Below are 13,793 nucleotides of genomic sequence, written 5' to 3' on the forward strand. Positions count from 1 at the left end.
AAGGGCTCTCCTAGTGCTGTAAACAATCCGAGGATTGACAGCAAAGAAACATTTTGTTATGGCTTGCCTAATCTGACTCTCGAATCGCAAGGAAATGTTACCAATCTATGGTAGTTTCAAATAAACTGGGTACTTTTGCGGACCAAACTTTTGGATAGCCGAAAAACTTGCGATCTTCTCCTTAGTATAAGATAAAATGATGTCTTCTGGATAGCCGTTGTCCAGGACGATCGTTTTGAGTTTTTCCAGTTCAGCGTGCAGTTTAGATTTCGAGCAGATCATAATATACTAATGTTTTGACAAGATTGACTTTGCGTTGTTTTGGGCAAAATGAATTCCAGCGTATGTACTGACCGGTAAGCAGGCTTGCGATATGCACTGGTAAGAAATCCAGTGTTAGACTGTTCGACCAAAACATATAAAAATTGCAAGGAACCATGTTCTTCCTTTTCAAACGTAAACTGGAGGGCTGGGTGTAGGCTGTTAAGGTGTTTTAGAAAACTATCACACTCAGCCTCTGTTTTGAAAATGGTATATGTGTTATCCACATACCGAAAATAGACACCTGGCTTTTGGTCGTAGTCGAACAAACGCTCTTCATGATCATGAAAGCCAACAAAGATATTGGCCAAGGCAGGTCCCAGAGGGCTACCCATAGCGACACCATCCTTTTGTTGGTACATTTCATTGTTAAAACTGAATTCAACTGAACGTGTTGCAGTTTCCATCAGTTCAATGAATACTTCCTCTGGAAATGGTGGGCTATTAAGCTCGCTCCGGTACAAAGCGTCGGCACATACTCAACCAAAAATGAAATTACTTAGTGTCACACCCAGTATTGAATTAGTCTACCAATCAGATACAAGAATTATAAAAATTATATATTTCATCCAATCAGATTCTTGATGTTATACGTGTGATATTACTCAGCCTGCACACAAAGCAGTTTGTGATTAGTCCTATGGGTATAGTTATTATTGATACACGCAAAAGACAGGATTAGTATAATTATGCTCAAATTATTAGTAAATACATCTGTTGCTGTGTATTAATGCACACAGTTAACTATAAGAATATAAGCTTGAATACCAAAACAAATAAACAGCTAAACAATAGATAATGCACTGAGGAATTCCACAATACTTCCCTTTTACTAATGCCCTATTCTGTGCCCAAACCTATTGTTCGGCTGCGTTGAGATGAGATTTGAACGGGACCTGCCACCTGCCACCTGCCACCATTTTTTTCACTGTCATAAAACATTCTATTGGCCCAGAATTTCTTTATTCTCAAATCCATCTTAGACAAAATATGGACCAAGAATCGCGCACATCTGTTCAACCGCACCCATTCCACCTATTATAGTCAGAAACAACATAACAAGATAAAAGAATTTTCTCATCCCGGATTTCTAGTCCAGCGCTTTTTCTAGTCGACCACAATCATACGAATTTTTTAAATGAAACAGGAATGATCCAGCTATCAAAGTCGACTTCAATATGGAAACCAAAGGAATTGATATAAATCTCCAAATAGAAAGAATCGGCTTCGGAAAGTTCCAAATTATTGTTTTAGCTATCGTGTGGCTGAGGTACTTTTCATATTCATCTACAGCCAGTCTTCTCATCATATTGGAGCCCTATCTTCGTTGCTATTGGAAATTGAGTTACATGACTGCAGCATGGCTTGTCTTGCCTGAAGCTATCACTAAAATAGTTGGATCGATCTTACTTGGCAAAATGTCAGATAGGTATGGAAGGCGCAAGACGATGATACTTGCTTTCGTTTTCAATTCATATTTGACGCTGCTTTTTTCGCTATCCACCAGCACAGTTCTGTTGTCAATAATACGAGGGGTTATTGGCCTCGTCTCGTCAAGCACCATGATAGCATTTACTTATGCAATGGAAATTCTGCCAATATCCAAACGAAAATACATGTCTATTTTTGCTGCAGGGTTTTTTGCTGGATGTGGCTATGGCATTTTAGTTGCTATGGTTTCGCTGGAGTATCTATCATGGCGATGGTTCGACGCTTTTGCAGAGACCATTCCGATAACGTTAGCGGCACTTGCAGTGCTATTTCTGCCGGAATCTCCACGATATTTGATGGCCGTTGGAAAAACGGAAGAGGCAAAAGAGACTCTCCAAAGGATTGCTAAAAGGAACGGAGCAATGGATAGATTTTCGGCATTTCCTTCGTACGAATCTACTAATGCTGTGACAATAAAACATTTTAAAACGAATGTTGATGAGCGACAGCAGCAATCAAATTACGAAATGGCAAAAAGGATTGTTTTAGTAGCTTTTCTTCAATTTTATGGCGATATTGTCTCTGCAACAGTGCGTTTTGGCTCAATGCAGTTTGGGGAGAACTCTGATGTTTCCGAGTGCGGAAAATGCTCCGAGAATTTGACATACAAATATCGATGGGCGGTAGAAACCGCTGGTTTTTTCGCTGTTTTCACTTCTTACTCGCTATTAGGCAAAGTTAGCAGAGGGCTTACAATGAAAATCTTGGTAGTTTTTCTAGGTGCTTGTCTTATACCGTTTTATTGGCCTTTACGTGGATGGCCTTTGCTCGTTGCAATCGCTCTCACTGAATTTGGGGCTGCAACGCTGAATAATATTATATTAGTCTATAGAGCCGAACTACTTCCAACGTCGATAAGAACGAGCGGGTGCGGTATTTCGGATGCTTTTGGTCAGTTCGGTATTTTGTGTGGCCAGTTTATTGCTCTTTATCTTCATCACTTTAGTACAAGTCTTTCTTTTGGCATTTTACATGGTTTCACCGCAGTAGGTATTTTTATTGTATTTTATGGTATCATAGAAACAAAACATCAGCTATTAAACTGAAATAGATTGTAACCATTAGTCAAGCATAGAAACTTTGTACTGATCCATACATGTCCTACTTTTGCATTCCTAACTCGAATGATGGCGTATTCCTTAGTTGGCTCCTTTATTGCAAATTTTCTACATTTCGGAAGACATTTTTTAAATTTTACTCGATTACCACTAGAGACCTGGCGCGAATAACATAATGCCCCCTTTAGCTATTTGCAAGTGCCGTTTTAGGAGAAGTATATGTACCCTTGTAGGACTTTATTGCCACAGTGTCTCGTTTGCCTGTGCAAATTAATTGGTAAGTAAAGTGGTAAAAGCCAAAGCAGTTTTCAAAATGAATTTCACAAAGACTACTTAATGAAGCGTTTATGAAGCCGTTTCCGATTCAAGTTTTTGTCACAAAAGATCTCAAGATACTTGCTTGATACTTGTTTTTTTTTGCATAATAGACTCGTCATTCATTGCCAAGATCGGTTTATTGAAAGGAAAGGAGATATGAGGTCAAAGTACTCTCTCGACATAAAAATTTAATCCATTTGCGGCCAAATAGTCTTAAACTGTAACTTGTTCATTGTTGACAAGACTTCAGTGAGTCTTTATATTGTGATAAAATAGAAATGCCAAAATGGAGTCCGTAGTAGATGATGTTATTGTGCAATCTAAAACATTTGAATTTTGATATATTAAATTAGTTAGTCGATATAATTAGGGGCGTCCTTAATGAGGGTACGGGGTTGGTGTACCCTCGACACTTTGCAACATTTTTGCAACAATTGTAACGTATTGACATTTCTGTAGTAGTTTAAATTTTAAAGTATGACTTTTGTATGAATTTTGAAATAGAAACACAAAAAACAACATATAAGATTATCTTTCTTCTGACCACAACTCGAAGAGTGATAAGTTTTTTACGATTTATCGAAAATTTGAAAATGAACTGGAAAGGAAAAAAACATATTGGTGCTGTCCTAACTGATTTATCATAAGCCTTTGACTGTCTACCAGAAAAACTTCCTTTTAGCAAAACTACATGCCTATTGTGTATAGAAAGCAAAAAATATGTCTCTAAGAAAGCAAAATGTCAAATCCCGTATGATGTTGTCTTCATTTTTGGCAACCGCAAATGATTTTCACTTTTCAGATTGTATTGAATATCTCTCTCAGTAAAAATGTTTCTCATAACTGTTGGATTTAGATTGTTTTTCGTTTGAATATTTTAATCATTAGCAGTTGCAAGATTGTGCTGATGAATAGTTCCATATTTTTTCTTTAACTCGGCTAGCACTGATTCACTATCTTTGCACACTTATCATTGTTGCTCCTGGAGTAGAATTTGACAAGTAGTGTCACAAAAGCAATACTTGGACCTCTTCTTCTCTATATTTTCCCAAAAGATATCTTTTCCAGCCTTAGTTAAGGGTCTCTATATAATTTTGCTGATGACAACACGATATCTGTAACTGCAACAAATACTGATGCAACTTTTTCACCCTATCTTTTCTTTTCATTAACTTATAGATCATCATTTAGAAGTAAGTATTTCCTGTTTTAGAACAAAAAATTCTAATCAGGGGGCGCAGGGGGCGTGATTTTGCCTTTTATCACGTGACCCTGTGACGTACATTGTGATAACTCGGAATTTTCCTGTCATTAATAACTAAATGTCGAAAACAATTTGCAAAAAAATGAAAAAAAAAATTAACACTAATAAATGTTGTCAAGTAGAGTCACATGACATTCACATGACAATCACTTTGATTTAGTTCGGAGGGTATTATCCCTTTAACAGTATCTAAAGCCTCTCCTTTTAGTTGACCCACTAAATATATGAATTTGGCAGTGTTAGGACCTCAGGAAGATCTGAAGAGTATCCAACTTGCGACAGAAGACGCCACCAAAAGCCAAACCATTCGGTGATATTCCCATCAAAGGTCGGAAGGTTAAGATCGGGCAATTTTGATGGAGAAAATGACTGTGAATGATGTCGCTGTGAATTGGTTGTAGATAGCTTTTCAAATTTCGTTAGAAGAAATTCAATTTTAACGACTTTACCTTGAATTTCCATGGCAAATACGATTTCGGGTTCTTTCTCTAACTCCTCGAACCAAATTCTTTGTAGCTGCATTTCGATTGCGTAGCCTTAAACGATTTGAATGATGATTTTAAGAAATGAATTTCTTCCTCTACTAAACGCGGTACACTAAAAAGCGTCGAGACTTCATTGTGTATCTTCGTGAACGAACGGTCAATCTGCCTCCTCTCCTGCTTCAACTTCTCTAACTTTATTTTGGTAATTTTAATATGGAAACATTCACAGCAGTGAAAGAACGAAAACAAAACGTAGACGGACAAAATGAATCCTGGTCACGGCACCATTTTGTCGAGTAGCCAAAGAAGAAACAGTTTGTTTAGTAGCAAAATATAGATATAACATTGAAGTATTTAGACGAAAAACTAAACTACTCAGCATTACGGTCGTTTAGAATATCAAAGGCGATTAATCAAAGTGATTGTCATGTGAATGTCATGTGACTCTACTTGGCAAATGTCTTGATTGGTTTAAATCAAATGAAATGATTGCAAATCCCTCTAAATTTCAAGCTTTCAAAACCGACAGCAAAGATAAATGCATAGGTGCGATTAAAATTGACAAAGAATTTGCAATTGAAATCGAGAAAAACGTCATTGTTTGGTGCTTAGCTTGATGATAATTTAACGTTTGATGCGCAAATCGATATGATCTGTTAAAAGAGCAGCTAAACAATAAAATTCTTCAAAAAGATTAGCATGATTTAGGGGCGACAGAGAGAAGAAGAGAATTATGAATTCATTTATACTATGTTACTTCAATCATCATCTAATTGATATGGACGTTATGTGGTAAAGGAAGTCAGGATAAGCTAAAGAAAATTTGCGAAAGGGCATTACGACTAGCCTATTGAGACTATTCGTCTTTGTAGAAAGATTTACTTGTTAACTCAAAAGGAACTACCAAACATGTCCAATTAGTAAGAATTTTAGCTCTTGAAGTTTATATTATTGATATTTTAAAAGCCAAAACTACCAACAATGGTATCAGATCATTAAGTTTTCAAGGGCCTAAAATCTCGAATTTTTTTTATACAATATGAAAAGTTTACAAGAACGAGGTACTTAAGACTAGACTTTAAAAACTGCTGGACTACATAACAAGGACGATGACCCCGGGAAGGAAGAACCCATGACTATCAGTAGCGGCTCCAGCCTAGGATAAGTGGGGGGGGGACAAAAGGTAGCCTAGTCCCCCCATTCCCCCCCCCCCCCCCCCCCCGTGGCTCCGCCACTGATGACTATCCCAAGGGTCATCACATAAAATACTAAACTAACTAACTGACAAACATTATTAAATGCGACTAAATACGGATACATACTGGGATCTGTTTCACATTGGATGCCAGGCCAGCACAGTCGACAGTGCTGGGACGTAGAGGCCCCGGTAGAGAGAACACAAACGACAACCGCAGTCGACGCAACTGTCCTCCCCCAAAAGCCCCCACCGCCCAAAAACCCCGCACCTGTGCTGTCACAATATTACTGATTTGATGGATGGGCTGTCAAAAACACATTTGAGTCGCCATACACCCAGTGGCGGACTGGCGACTTATTGCTGCTAGGTGGCGATCGCAACCCGGGCCCTCTCAACTTCATAAAAACCGGGCCCTCCGTAGATAAATTAGAGAAAATAACTCAGAAGATAAAACGAGTTAATCACATAAACGAATGGATGTCTGGAGAGAATGTGCCAAAGGCATGCGTAACAAGCTGCAAAAGATTGGCGAAACTCGATGGTGGTCCAAAGATGCAGCATTAAGAAATATTTTTGGCACATATGACACCCCAGAGCCAGTTAGAGCCATTGTGCTGCTGCGGACGCTACAGAAGTAAAAATCTTCCAAGGAGTTTGATTCTAAAGTTAATTACGAGGCTTCAGCACTTTAGCAGAACTGGATCAAGTTCGAGTCAATACTAACGGCGTTTGTCTTCATGAGGATATTTCAGTTCACTACTCCAGTTTCAAAGTACCTTCAAACTCAAGGGCACAGAGCCTTGGAAATGTTATGACTGCGTATAGAATGGCACAGAGCTTTGGAACTAGCCTAGCCACCATAAGAGAGACTTTCTGTGAAACGCACAGGAGAGCCAAGGAATTTGCAGAAAGTCTTATTGAAGAAGGATTTGTTATTGCATTAGAGCTCAAGGAACCAAGATTAAGAAAGAGAAAGAGGCTAACCATCGATGAAGGTCCAGATGAAGTTGAATCAATGGGCGCAGCAACAAACCGCTATGCAATCCATCTTACAAGACCACGCTGGACATAGCAATTGCCAAGATTGATCGCTAATTTTCAAAAAACGCAGATCTTTAAAAAGATTTGGCTTTCCTTGAACCCTTGCAAGAGCAACTGAGAAAGGACGCGACACTGTTAAGCAAGATTGCAAAGATGTCTGAAGTAAGCTTGGAGCAGCTGCGGGAAGAATTGCAGTCTTTCTCTCAAGTTTACAAAGAAATAAGCTCAGCGGCAATGATCAAAATGGCAACAAGCATCCCCAACGAGGAAAGTTTTGAGAAATACATAGAGATCTCGGAAAAGATAAAAAGAGGAAGAATTCGTTGCAGAAGTTCCACCTGACACCACAGCTCTTGTTAGCACAGAACAGTTGTCCCATGCCTTAAAAGAAATGAGCCTTGTAGAGTCTGCATCCCCTGTGCATTCAAGACTTTGCATGTGTACAACATGCATGCCTCGTCGTATCCTGCTCTCTACGTTGCTTATAAAGTTGTTATGACGCTGAACTGCACGCAAGTTTCATGTGAACGAATGTTTAGTAAATTAAAGCTTATAAAGAGTAAACTTAGAGCAACCATTGGTCAGCCACACCTTGAATCACTGATGATTATTTCAAGTGAAGAGAAAAACTTACCGTTAGACTGTGAACACATAATAAATCAGTACGCGTGCTCTTCGCCGGCGCTTCAAAGAGACTTCAAGGAACATCGTTTAATGGATTTTATTTAGAGCCAGAACTTTTCATTTTGTTTTGTTGAAGTATTGTTAAATCAGTTACGATTCTTTAGAATGTAGGTAGGACTGCAAAACAAACTGATCTTATACGACAAACTCATAGTATTGGTTGACTGTTGCATTGCTAGACTATGACTATATTGCCCCCACTTTGCCGCTTAGCCCATACGCCCAAAATTGCTTTAAACCTGAACTGAGCTTTCATTCGTTCAATTCAAGTTTCTAGCAGAATGAGTTGCTTGTGGTGATAATAATTAAATCTAATGAATTGTTTTGAGGTATGGCTAGTAACATAACTTTGTAACTCGGATAGTACGGGCCCCTTTTCTGAATATAGCAACCCGAGAGATTTGCTGCCAGTCCGCCTCTGCATGCACCCAATGTGAAACAGACCCACAAAATTTTTAAGAGAAAACCAAAAGGAGTAGGACTTAGCATAAATTTCAAAGTCTAAAGCCCTGGCAAAACGACTAAACATTTCGCTAAACATTTCACTCAACTTTTGTTTAGTCAAGTTTAGTGAAGTTTAGCGAGGGTGGCAAAACGTGACTAAACTTTTCACTAAACTTCACTCAATCTTTTTGAACAGCGAGCTAGCTACGACGCTGTTGGGTTGTAGGGGATCTTGCATAGAAATTTGCTTTTGGTTTATTTTGTTGCATGCACAAGCAGTGGATGAAAATAAGAATCGGGTGAAGCGACGGGGAAACAGAAGTAACAAGAAGAAAATAAACAAAAAGGTAGGAAATGAAAATAAAACTATGTTTCAACTAACCTAATATTAAGGCCCCGGGGTGCGAAAGTTTCTAACTTATACTGCCAGAAACTTTCACGTATCCTACCATTCCCATTATGTCTATCTATAATAGCTACTTTAATATCTTCGAGAAACCCATGATGATCCTTCCCTGCAAAATGCCGGAAAAAATCAGCCTGAGGTATACCCGAAGAGCCCCCGATAAACTTACGATTGCACGCCTTGTAGTTATTAAACCTAAGCCTAAAAGGCGTGCAAGTGCTACCCACATACTGTACACCACATACTTTACATTCCATAAGATACACAACATTGGACGAATCACAGTTAAACGGAAAATTTATCTTATATTCCTTATCAGTTATTTGGGAAGTAAAAGTATCACTGTCACACATAACATTACACACTTGACATCGAGACTTGCCACATGGAGTACAACCCCTATTATGCGTGGTCCCTGCCCCTTCATTATAAAGTTTCGCCCTAACTAGTAAATCTTTAAGGTTCTTCTAATCTGTCTGTCTGTCTGTCTGATTATAGTCTGTCTGATGAGTGCGCAAGCACGAAACTCGGAGTAACAGAGAACATGTCTCATTTCTAGTCTATATTCTATTTTCTATTATATCTATTGCTTTGTGCTTTTGCACATCGAGCACTGTCACGTCAAAATAGACAACGCAATCTTGAATATATATATGTATATATATGATACTTCCGTAGCACGAAACCATGTAGTTTTACTTTCTTCAACTTTATGATATATCACGCTCTACGTGCTAACGTATTGAGCACTGTGCTACGGAAGTATCAAAAACAAATTTCTATATATGAGTATTATATATATGTATATATATTTATTTATATATTGTATTAATTATCATATTGCTGTCTAGAGTGCTCAACTTATCGGAGCAATTAGATAGACTAAAATAAACAGACTATTGTGACATAACTCTGAGTTTCATGTGTAAACAATCATCAGGTGTCTAAAAGAACACAAATTAACGGCAAGCAAGATAGAACGGTGAAAACGAATAATCGAACACAATCAAACGAAGTTAATTGTGTATAGTGCTTAATCGTAAAAACTACATTCTAAGATCGAAAATTGCTCATCAAAAGTTTGTTCTGGTTGGCTAATAAAATCTGTTCTATTATTAAGTATTTTATTGTCCCCAAAGAATTTACAATCGACTATTCAAAGAAGAACATGCCTATCGCAAGTTAGAATGAATATACCATTCAACTAAAATCAAAGGTAGAAAGTGTAATCAAAAGAATGAGAACGCAATGGAAAGCAATGGAAACACTGGGTTAACTAAAGTCAGACATGAAAATTGAAACTTATGGATTTCGTTCCAGAAGGTGTCCACCTACTATTGATCTGTTGAGCAATTTTGAAAATGATTTACTGACGATGGTAAATAATATCGAATTCAGAAGCGTAAATAGCCCTTTTCAAACCAAAATGAAAAATGACATCAAAGAAAAAAAAACAGCCAGAAGATATTTGTATCAGCTGACAAGTCAAGGAATATATACAAACTCGAACCGGAGAATTACATGGAACTATTGAAAGAAAATGTCACCAAAGATTACAAGAAATCAGATGTAGTGAAAGTACATAAAATCAATCGCGATATCAAACAAATTGCATAAATTTATCGATCGAAGAAAGAGTAGAATTTTTACAAGAGAAAGAAGCCTATATCACCATCAAAGATCACAAAGAAAACTTCCCCAACAACGGTATCATGCAGACTTAAAATATATATATATATATATATAATCATAAGGCAAATGCTGGCAGGAGGAAAATTCTTTCCACAAGGGTGCTGCCCAATTGTATCGAACTACTCTTGGTCGGAATCGAGCTCCAGTTTGCTGCGTCGAAAACCCCCGCTCATTTAAATTAGATCCTCAAGAAAAACACTCTCATGTAAACGTTTCGACCGCAGTCTTCATCAGTTTATCTATATTATTTTTATTACACTTGGAGTTAGAGCTTTTGACAGTATAAATATATATATATATATATATATATATATATATATATATATATATATATATATATATATATATATATATATATTTATATATACACACATATAGGTTGTCTTCCTATGAAAAGGTCTTTGATAACTACATTCCTGATGACGCCTTTTCAATTAGGCCCAATTCTAAATGAAGCCCTATATTTCACGACTCCAAATCTCAAAGAAGCTTTATCTGACCAGTTTCTAGACAAAATTAATTTCAGAAACTGGATGTGTAATTTCATGCATGCCATGTTAGCTATGTCTAGAAATTATTAATAAGATATCAGAAACTTCATAATAGATTCGAAACTAGAAGAGATTTTGTCTATTGACAGATACTTAATCGAAATAATAGCTCTTCTTCCGGTTACGCAGTAGAGGAATGGGTCATCGTCGAATCTTGGAAGAAATATCGACCAAGATTCGCGCACATCCGTTCAACCGCACTCATTCCACCAAATATAGTCAGAAACAACATAACACAAGAAACTAATTTTTTCATCTCGAATTTCCAGTCCAGCGCTTTTTCTATTAGACTTCTCATATGAAACTTCAAATGAACCAGGAATGATCCAGCTATCAAAGTCGACTTCAATATGGAAACCAAAGGAATTGATATAAATCTCCAAATAGAAAGAATCGGCTTCGGAAAGTTCCAAATTATTGTTTTAGCAATCGTGTTGCTGAGGCAATTTTCATATTCATCTACAGCCAGTCTTCTCGTCATATTGGAGCCCTATCTTCGTTGCTATTGGAAATTGAGTTACATGACTGCAGCATGGCTTGTCTTGCCTGAAGCTATCACTAAAATAGTTGGATCGATCTTACTTGGCAAAATGTCAGATAGGTATGGAAGGCGAAAGACGATGATACTTGCTTTCATTTTCAATTCATATTTGACGCTGCTTTTCTCGCTATCCACCAGCACAGTTCTGTTGTCAATAATACGAGGGGTTATTGGACTCGTCTCGTCAAGCACCATGATAGCATTTACCTATGCAATGGAAATTCTGCCAATATCCAAACGAAAATACATGTCTATTTTTGCTGCAGGGTTTTTTGCAGGATGTGGCTATGGCATTTTAGTTGCTATGGCTTCGCTGAAGTATCTATCATGGCGATGGTTCGACGCTTTTGCAGAGACCATTCCGATAACGTTAGCGGCACTTGCAGTGCTATTTCTGCCGGAATCTCCACGATATTTGATGGCCATTGGAAAAATGGAAGAGGCAAAAGAGACTCTCCAAAGGATTGCCAAAAGGAACGGAGCACTGGATAGATTTTCGGCATTTCCTTCGTACGAATCTACTAATGCTGTGACAATAAAACATTTCAAAACAAAAGTTGATGTGCGACAGCAGCAATCAAAATACGAAATGGCAAAAAGGATTGTTGTAGTAGCTTTTCTACAATTTTATGGCGATATTGTCTCTGCAACAGTGCGTTTTGGCTCAATGCAGTTTGGGGAGAACTCTGATGTTTCAAAGTGCGGAAAATGTTCCGAGAATTTGACATACAAATATCGATGGGCGGTAGAAACCGCTGGTTTTTTCGCTGTTTTCACTTCTTACTCGCTATTAGGCAAAGTTAGCAGAGGGCTTACAATGAAAATCTTGGTAGTTTTTCTAGGTGCTTGTCTTATACCGTTTTATTGGCCTTTACGTGGATGGCCTTTGCTCGTTGCAATCGCTCTCACTGAATTCGGGGCTGCAACGCTGATTAATATTATGTTAGTCTATAGAGCCGAACTACTTCCTACGTCGATAAGAACGAGCGGGTGCGGTATTTCGGATGCTTTTGGTCAGTTCGGTATTTTGTGTGGCCAGTTTATTGCTATATATCTTCATTACGTTAGTAATAGTCTTTCTTTTGGCATTTTACATGGTTTCACTGCAGTAGGTATTTTTATTGTATTTTATGGTATCACAGAGACAAAGCATCAGCTATTGTTTCTATGATACCAGTCAGGCATACAAACTTTGTACTGACTCACTAATGCATATTCATATATTTAGAACTCTTATGATGGCCTATTTCTTGGTTGTTGCAGATCCAATTTTCTACATTTCGGAAGACATTTTTTAAATGTTACTCGATTACCACTAGAAACCTGGCGCGAATAACACAATGCCCCCTTTAGCTATTTGCAAGTGCCGTTTTAGGGAAGTATATGTACCCTTGTAGGACTTTAGTGTCACAGTGTCTCGTTTGCCTGTGCAAATTAGTTGGCAAGTAAAATGGAGAGCCAAAGCAGTTTTCAAAATGAATTTCACAAAGACTACTTAATGAAGCGTTTCTGATATATTTGCCGTTTCCGATTCAAGTTTTTGTCAAAAAAGATTTCAAGATACTTGCTTGATACTTGTTTTTTTTGCATAATAGACTCGTCATTCATTGCCAAGATCGGTTTATTGAAAGGAAAGGAGATATGAGGTCAAAGTACTCACTCAACGTAAAAAGTTAATCCATTTGCGGCCTTTTAGTCTTAAACTGTAACTTGTTCATTGTTGTTGTGAAGTTAACTTTTGGTATCCCTCGCGTGCAAGAGAAAAATAGCACGTGGTAAGTGCAAAGGTCATTATGCCATATAAGGTTATAACGGAAACACACACATGGGCGTGGTAGGCTCTGCAGCAAGAATTGTAGTTAGTTACGAGAAGGAGCTCCAATAGAAAGGATATATATTAGAGACAGCCACTCCCTGGCATAGGCCAGTTGAGTGGTAAGGAGTAACTCACGCGGATTTGTCAAGTAATCATCAACCGGTTAGTCATAATTAGGCCTTATATAAATATTGCATATAGATATAAAACGTCATCATGGTGTCTTCATCGTCTCTGCCCTGAGAATCAAGAAAGATACATAAAATCTTTACAACAATTGTTGACAAGACTTCAGTGAGTCTAAATATTGTGATAAAATAGAAATGCCAAAATGGAGTCCGTAATAGATGATGTTATTGTGCAATCTAAAACATTTGAATTTTGATATATTAAATTAGTTAGTCGATATAATTAGGGGCGTCCTTAATGAGGGTACGGGGTTGGTGTACCCTCGACACTTTGCAACATTCTTGCAGCAATTGT

At 37.7% G+C, this 13,793-nt stretch overlaps 1 protein-coding gene across 1 annotated transcript; it reads left to right on the forward strand.

The window, feature by feature from the left end:
* The first annotated feature begins 11,303 nt into the window (after window positions 1–11,303).
* LOC135689082 (putative transporter SVOPL) lies at window positions 11,304–13,139 on the forward strand. The gene is made up of 2 exons (XM_089110128.1): window positions 11,304–12,489; window positions 13,090–13,139. The coding sequence occupies exons 1-2, from the start codon at window positions 11,304–11,306 to the stop codon at window positions 13,137–13,139; spliced, it is 1,236 nt and encodes a 411-aa protein (XP_088966254.1).
* Window positions 13,140–13,793: the final 654 nt, after the last annotated feature.

The sequence above is a fragment of the Rhopilema esculentum genome, chromosome 9, assembly GCF_057945365.1.
Source record: "Rhopilema esculentum isolate cy_ngs chromosome 9, ASM5794536v1, whole genome shotgun sequence".
NCBI classification, from domain to species: Eukaryota; Metazoa; Cnidaria; class Scyphozoa; order Rhizostomeae; family Rhizostomatidae; genus Rhopilema; species Rhopilema esculentum.

Excerpts from the sequence above, each read along its gene's own strand:
- LOC135689082 (XM_089110128.1), top strand. The coding sequence starts at position 11,304 with ATGGAAACCAAAGGAATTGATATAAATCTCCAAATAGAAAGAATCGGC. Across the intron at positions 12,490-13,089 it reads GATAAGAACGAGCGGGTGCG|ACTCGTCATTCATTGCCAAG; the intron begins GTATTTCGGATG and ends TTTGCATAATAG.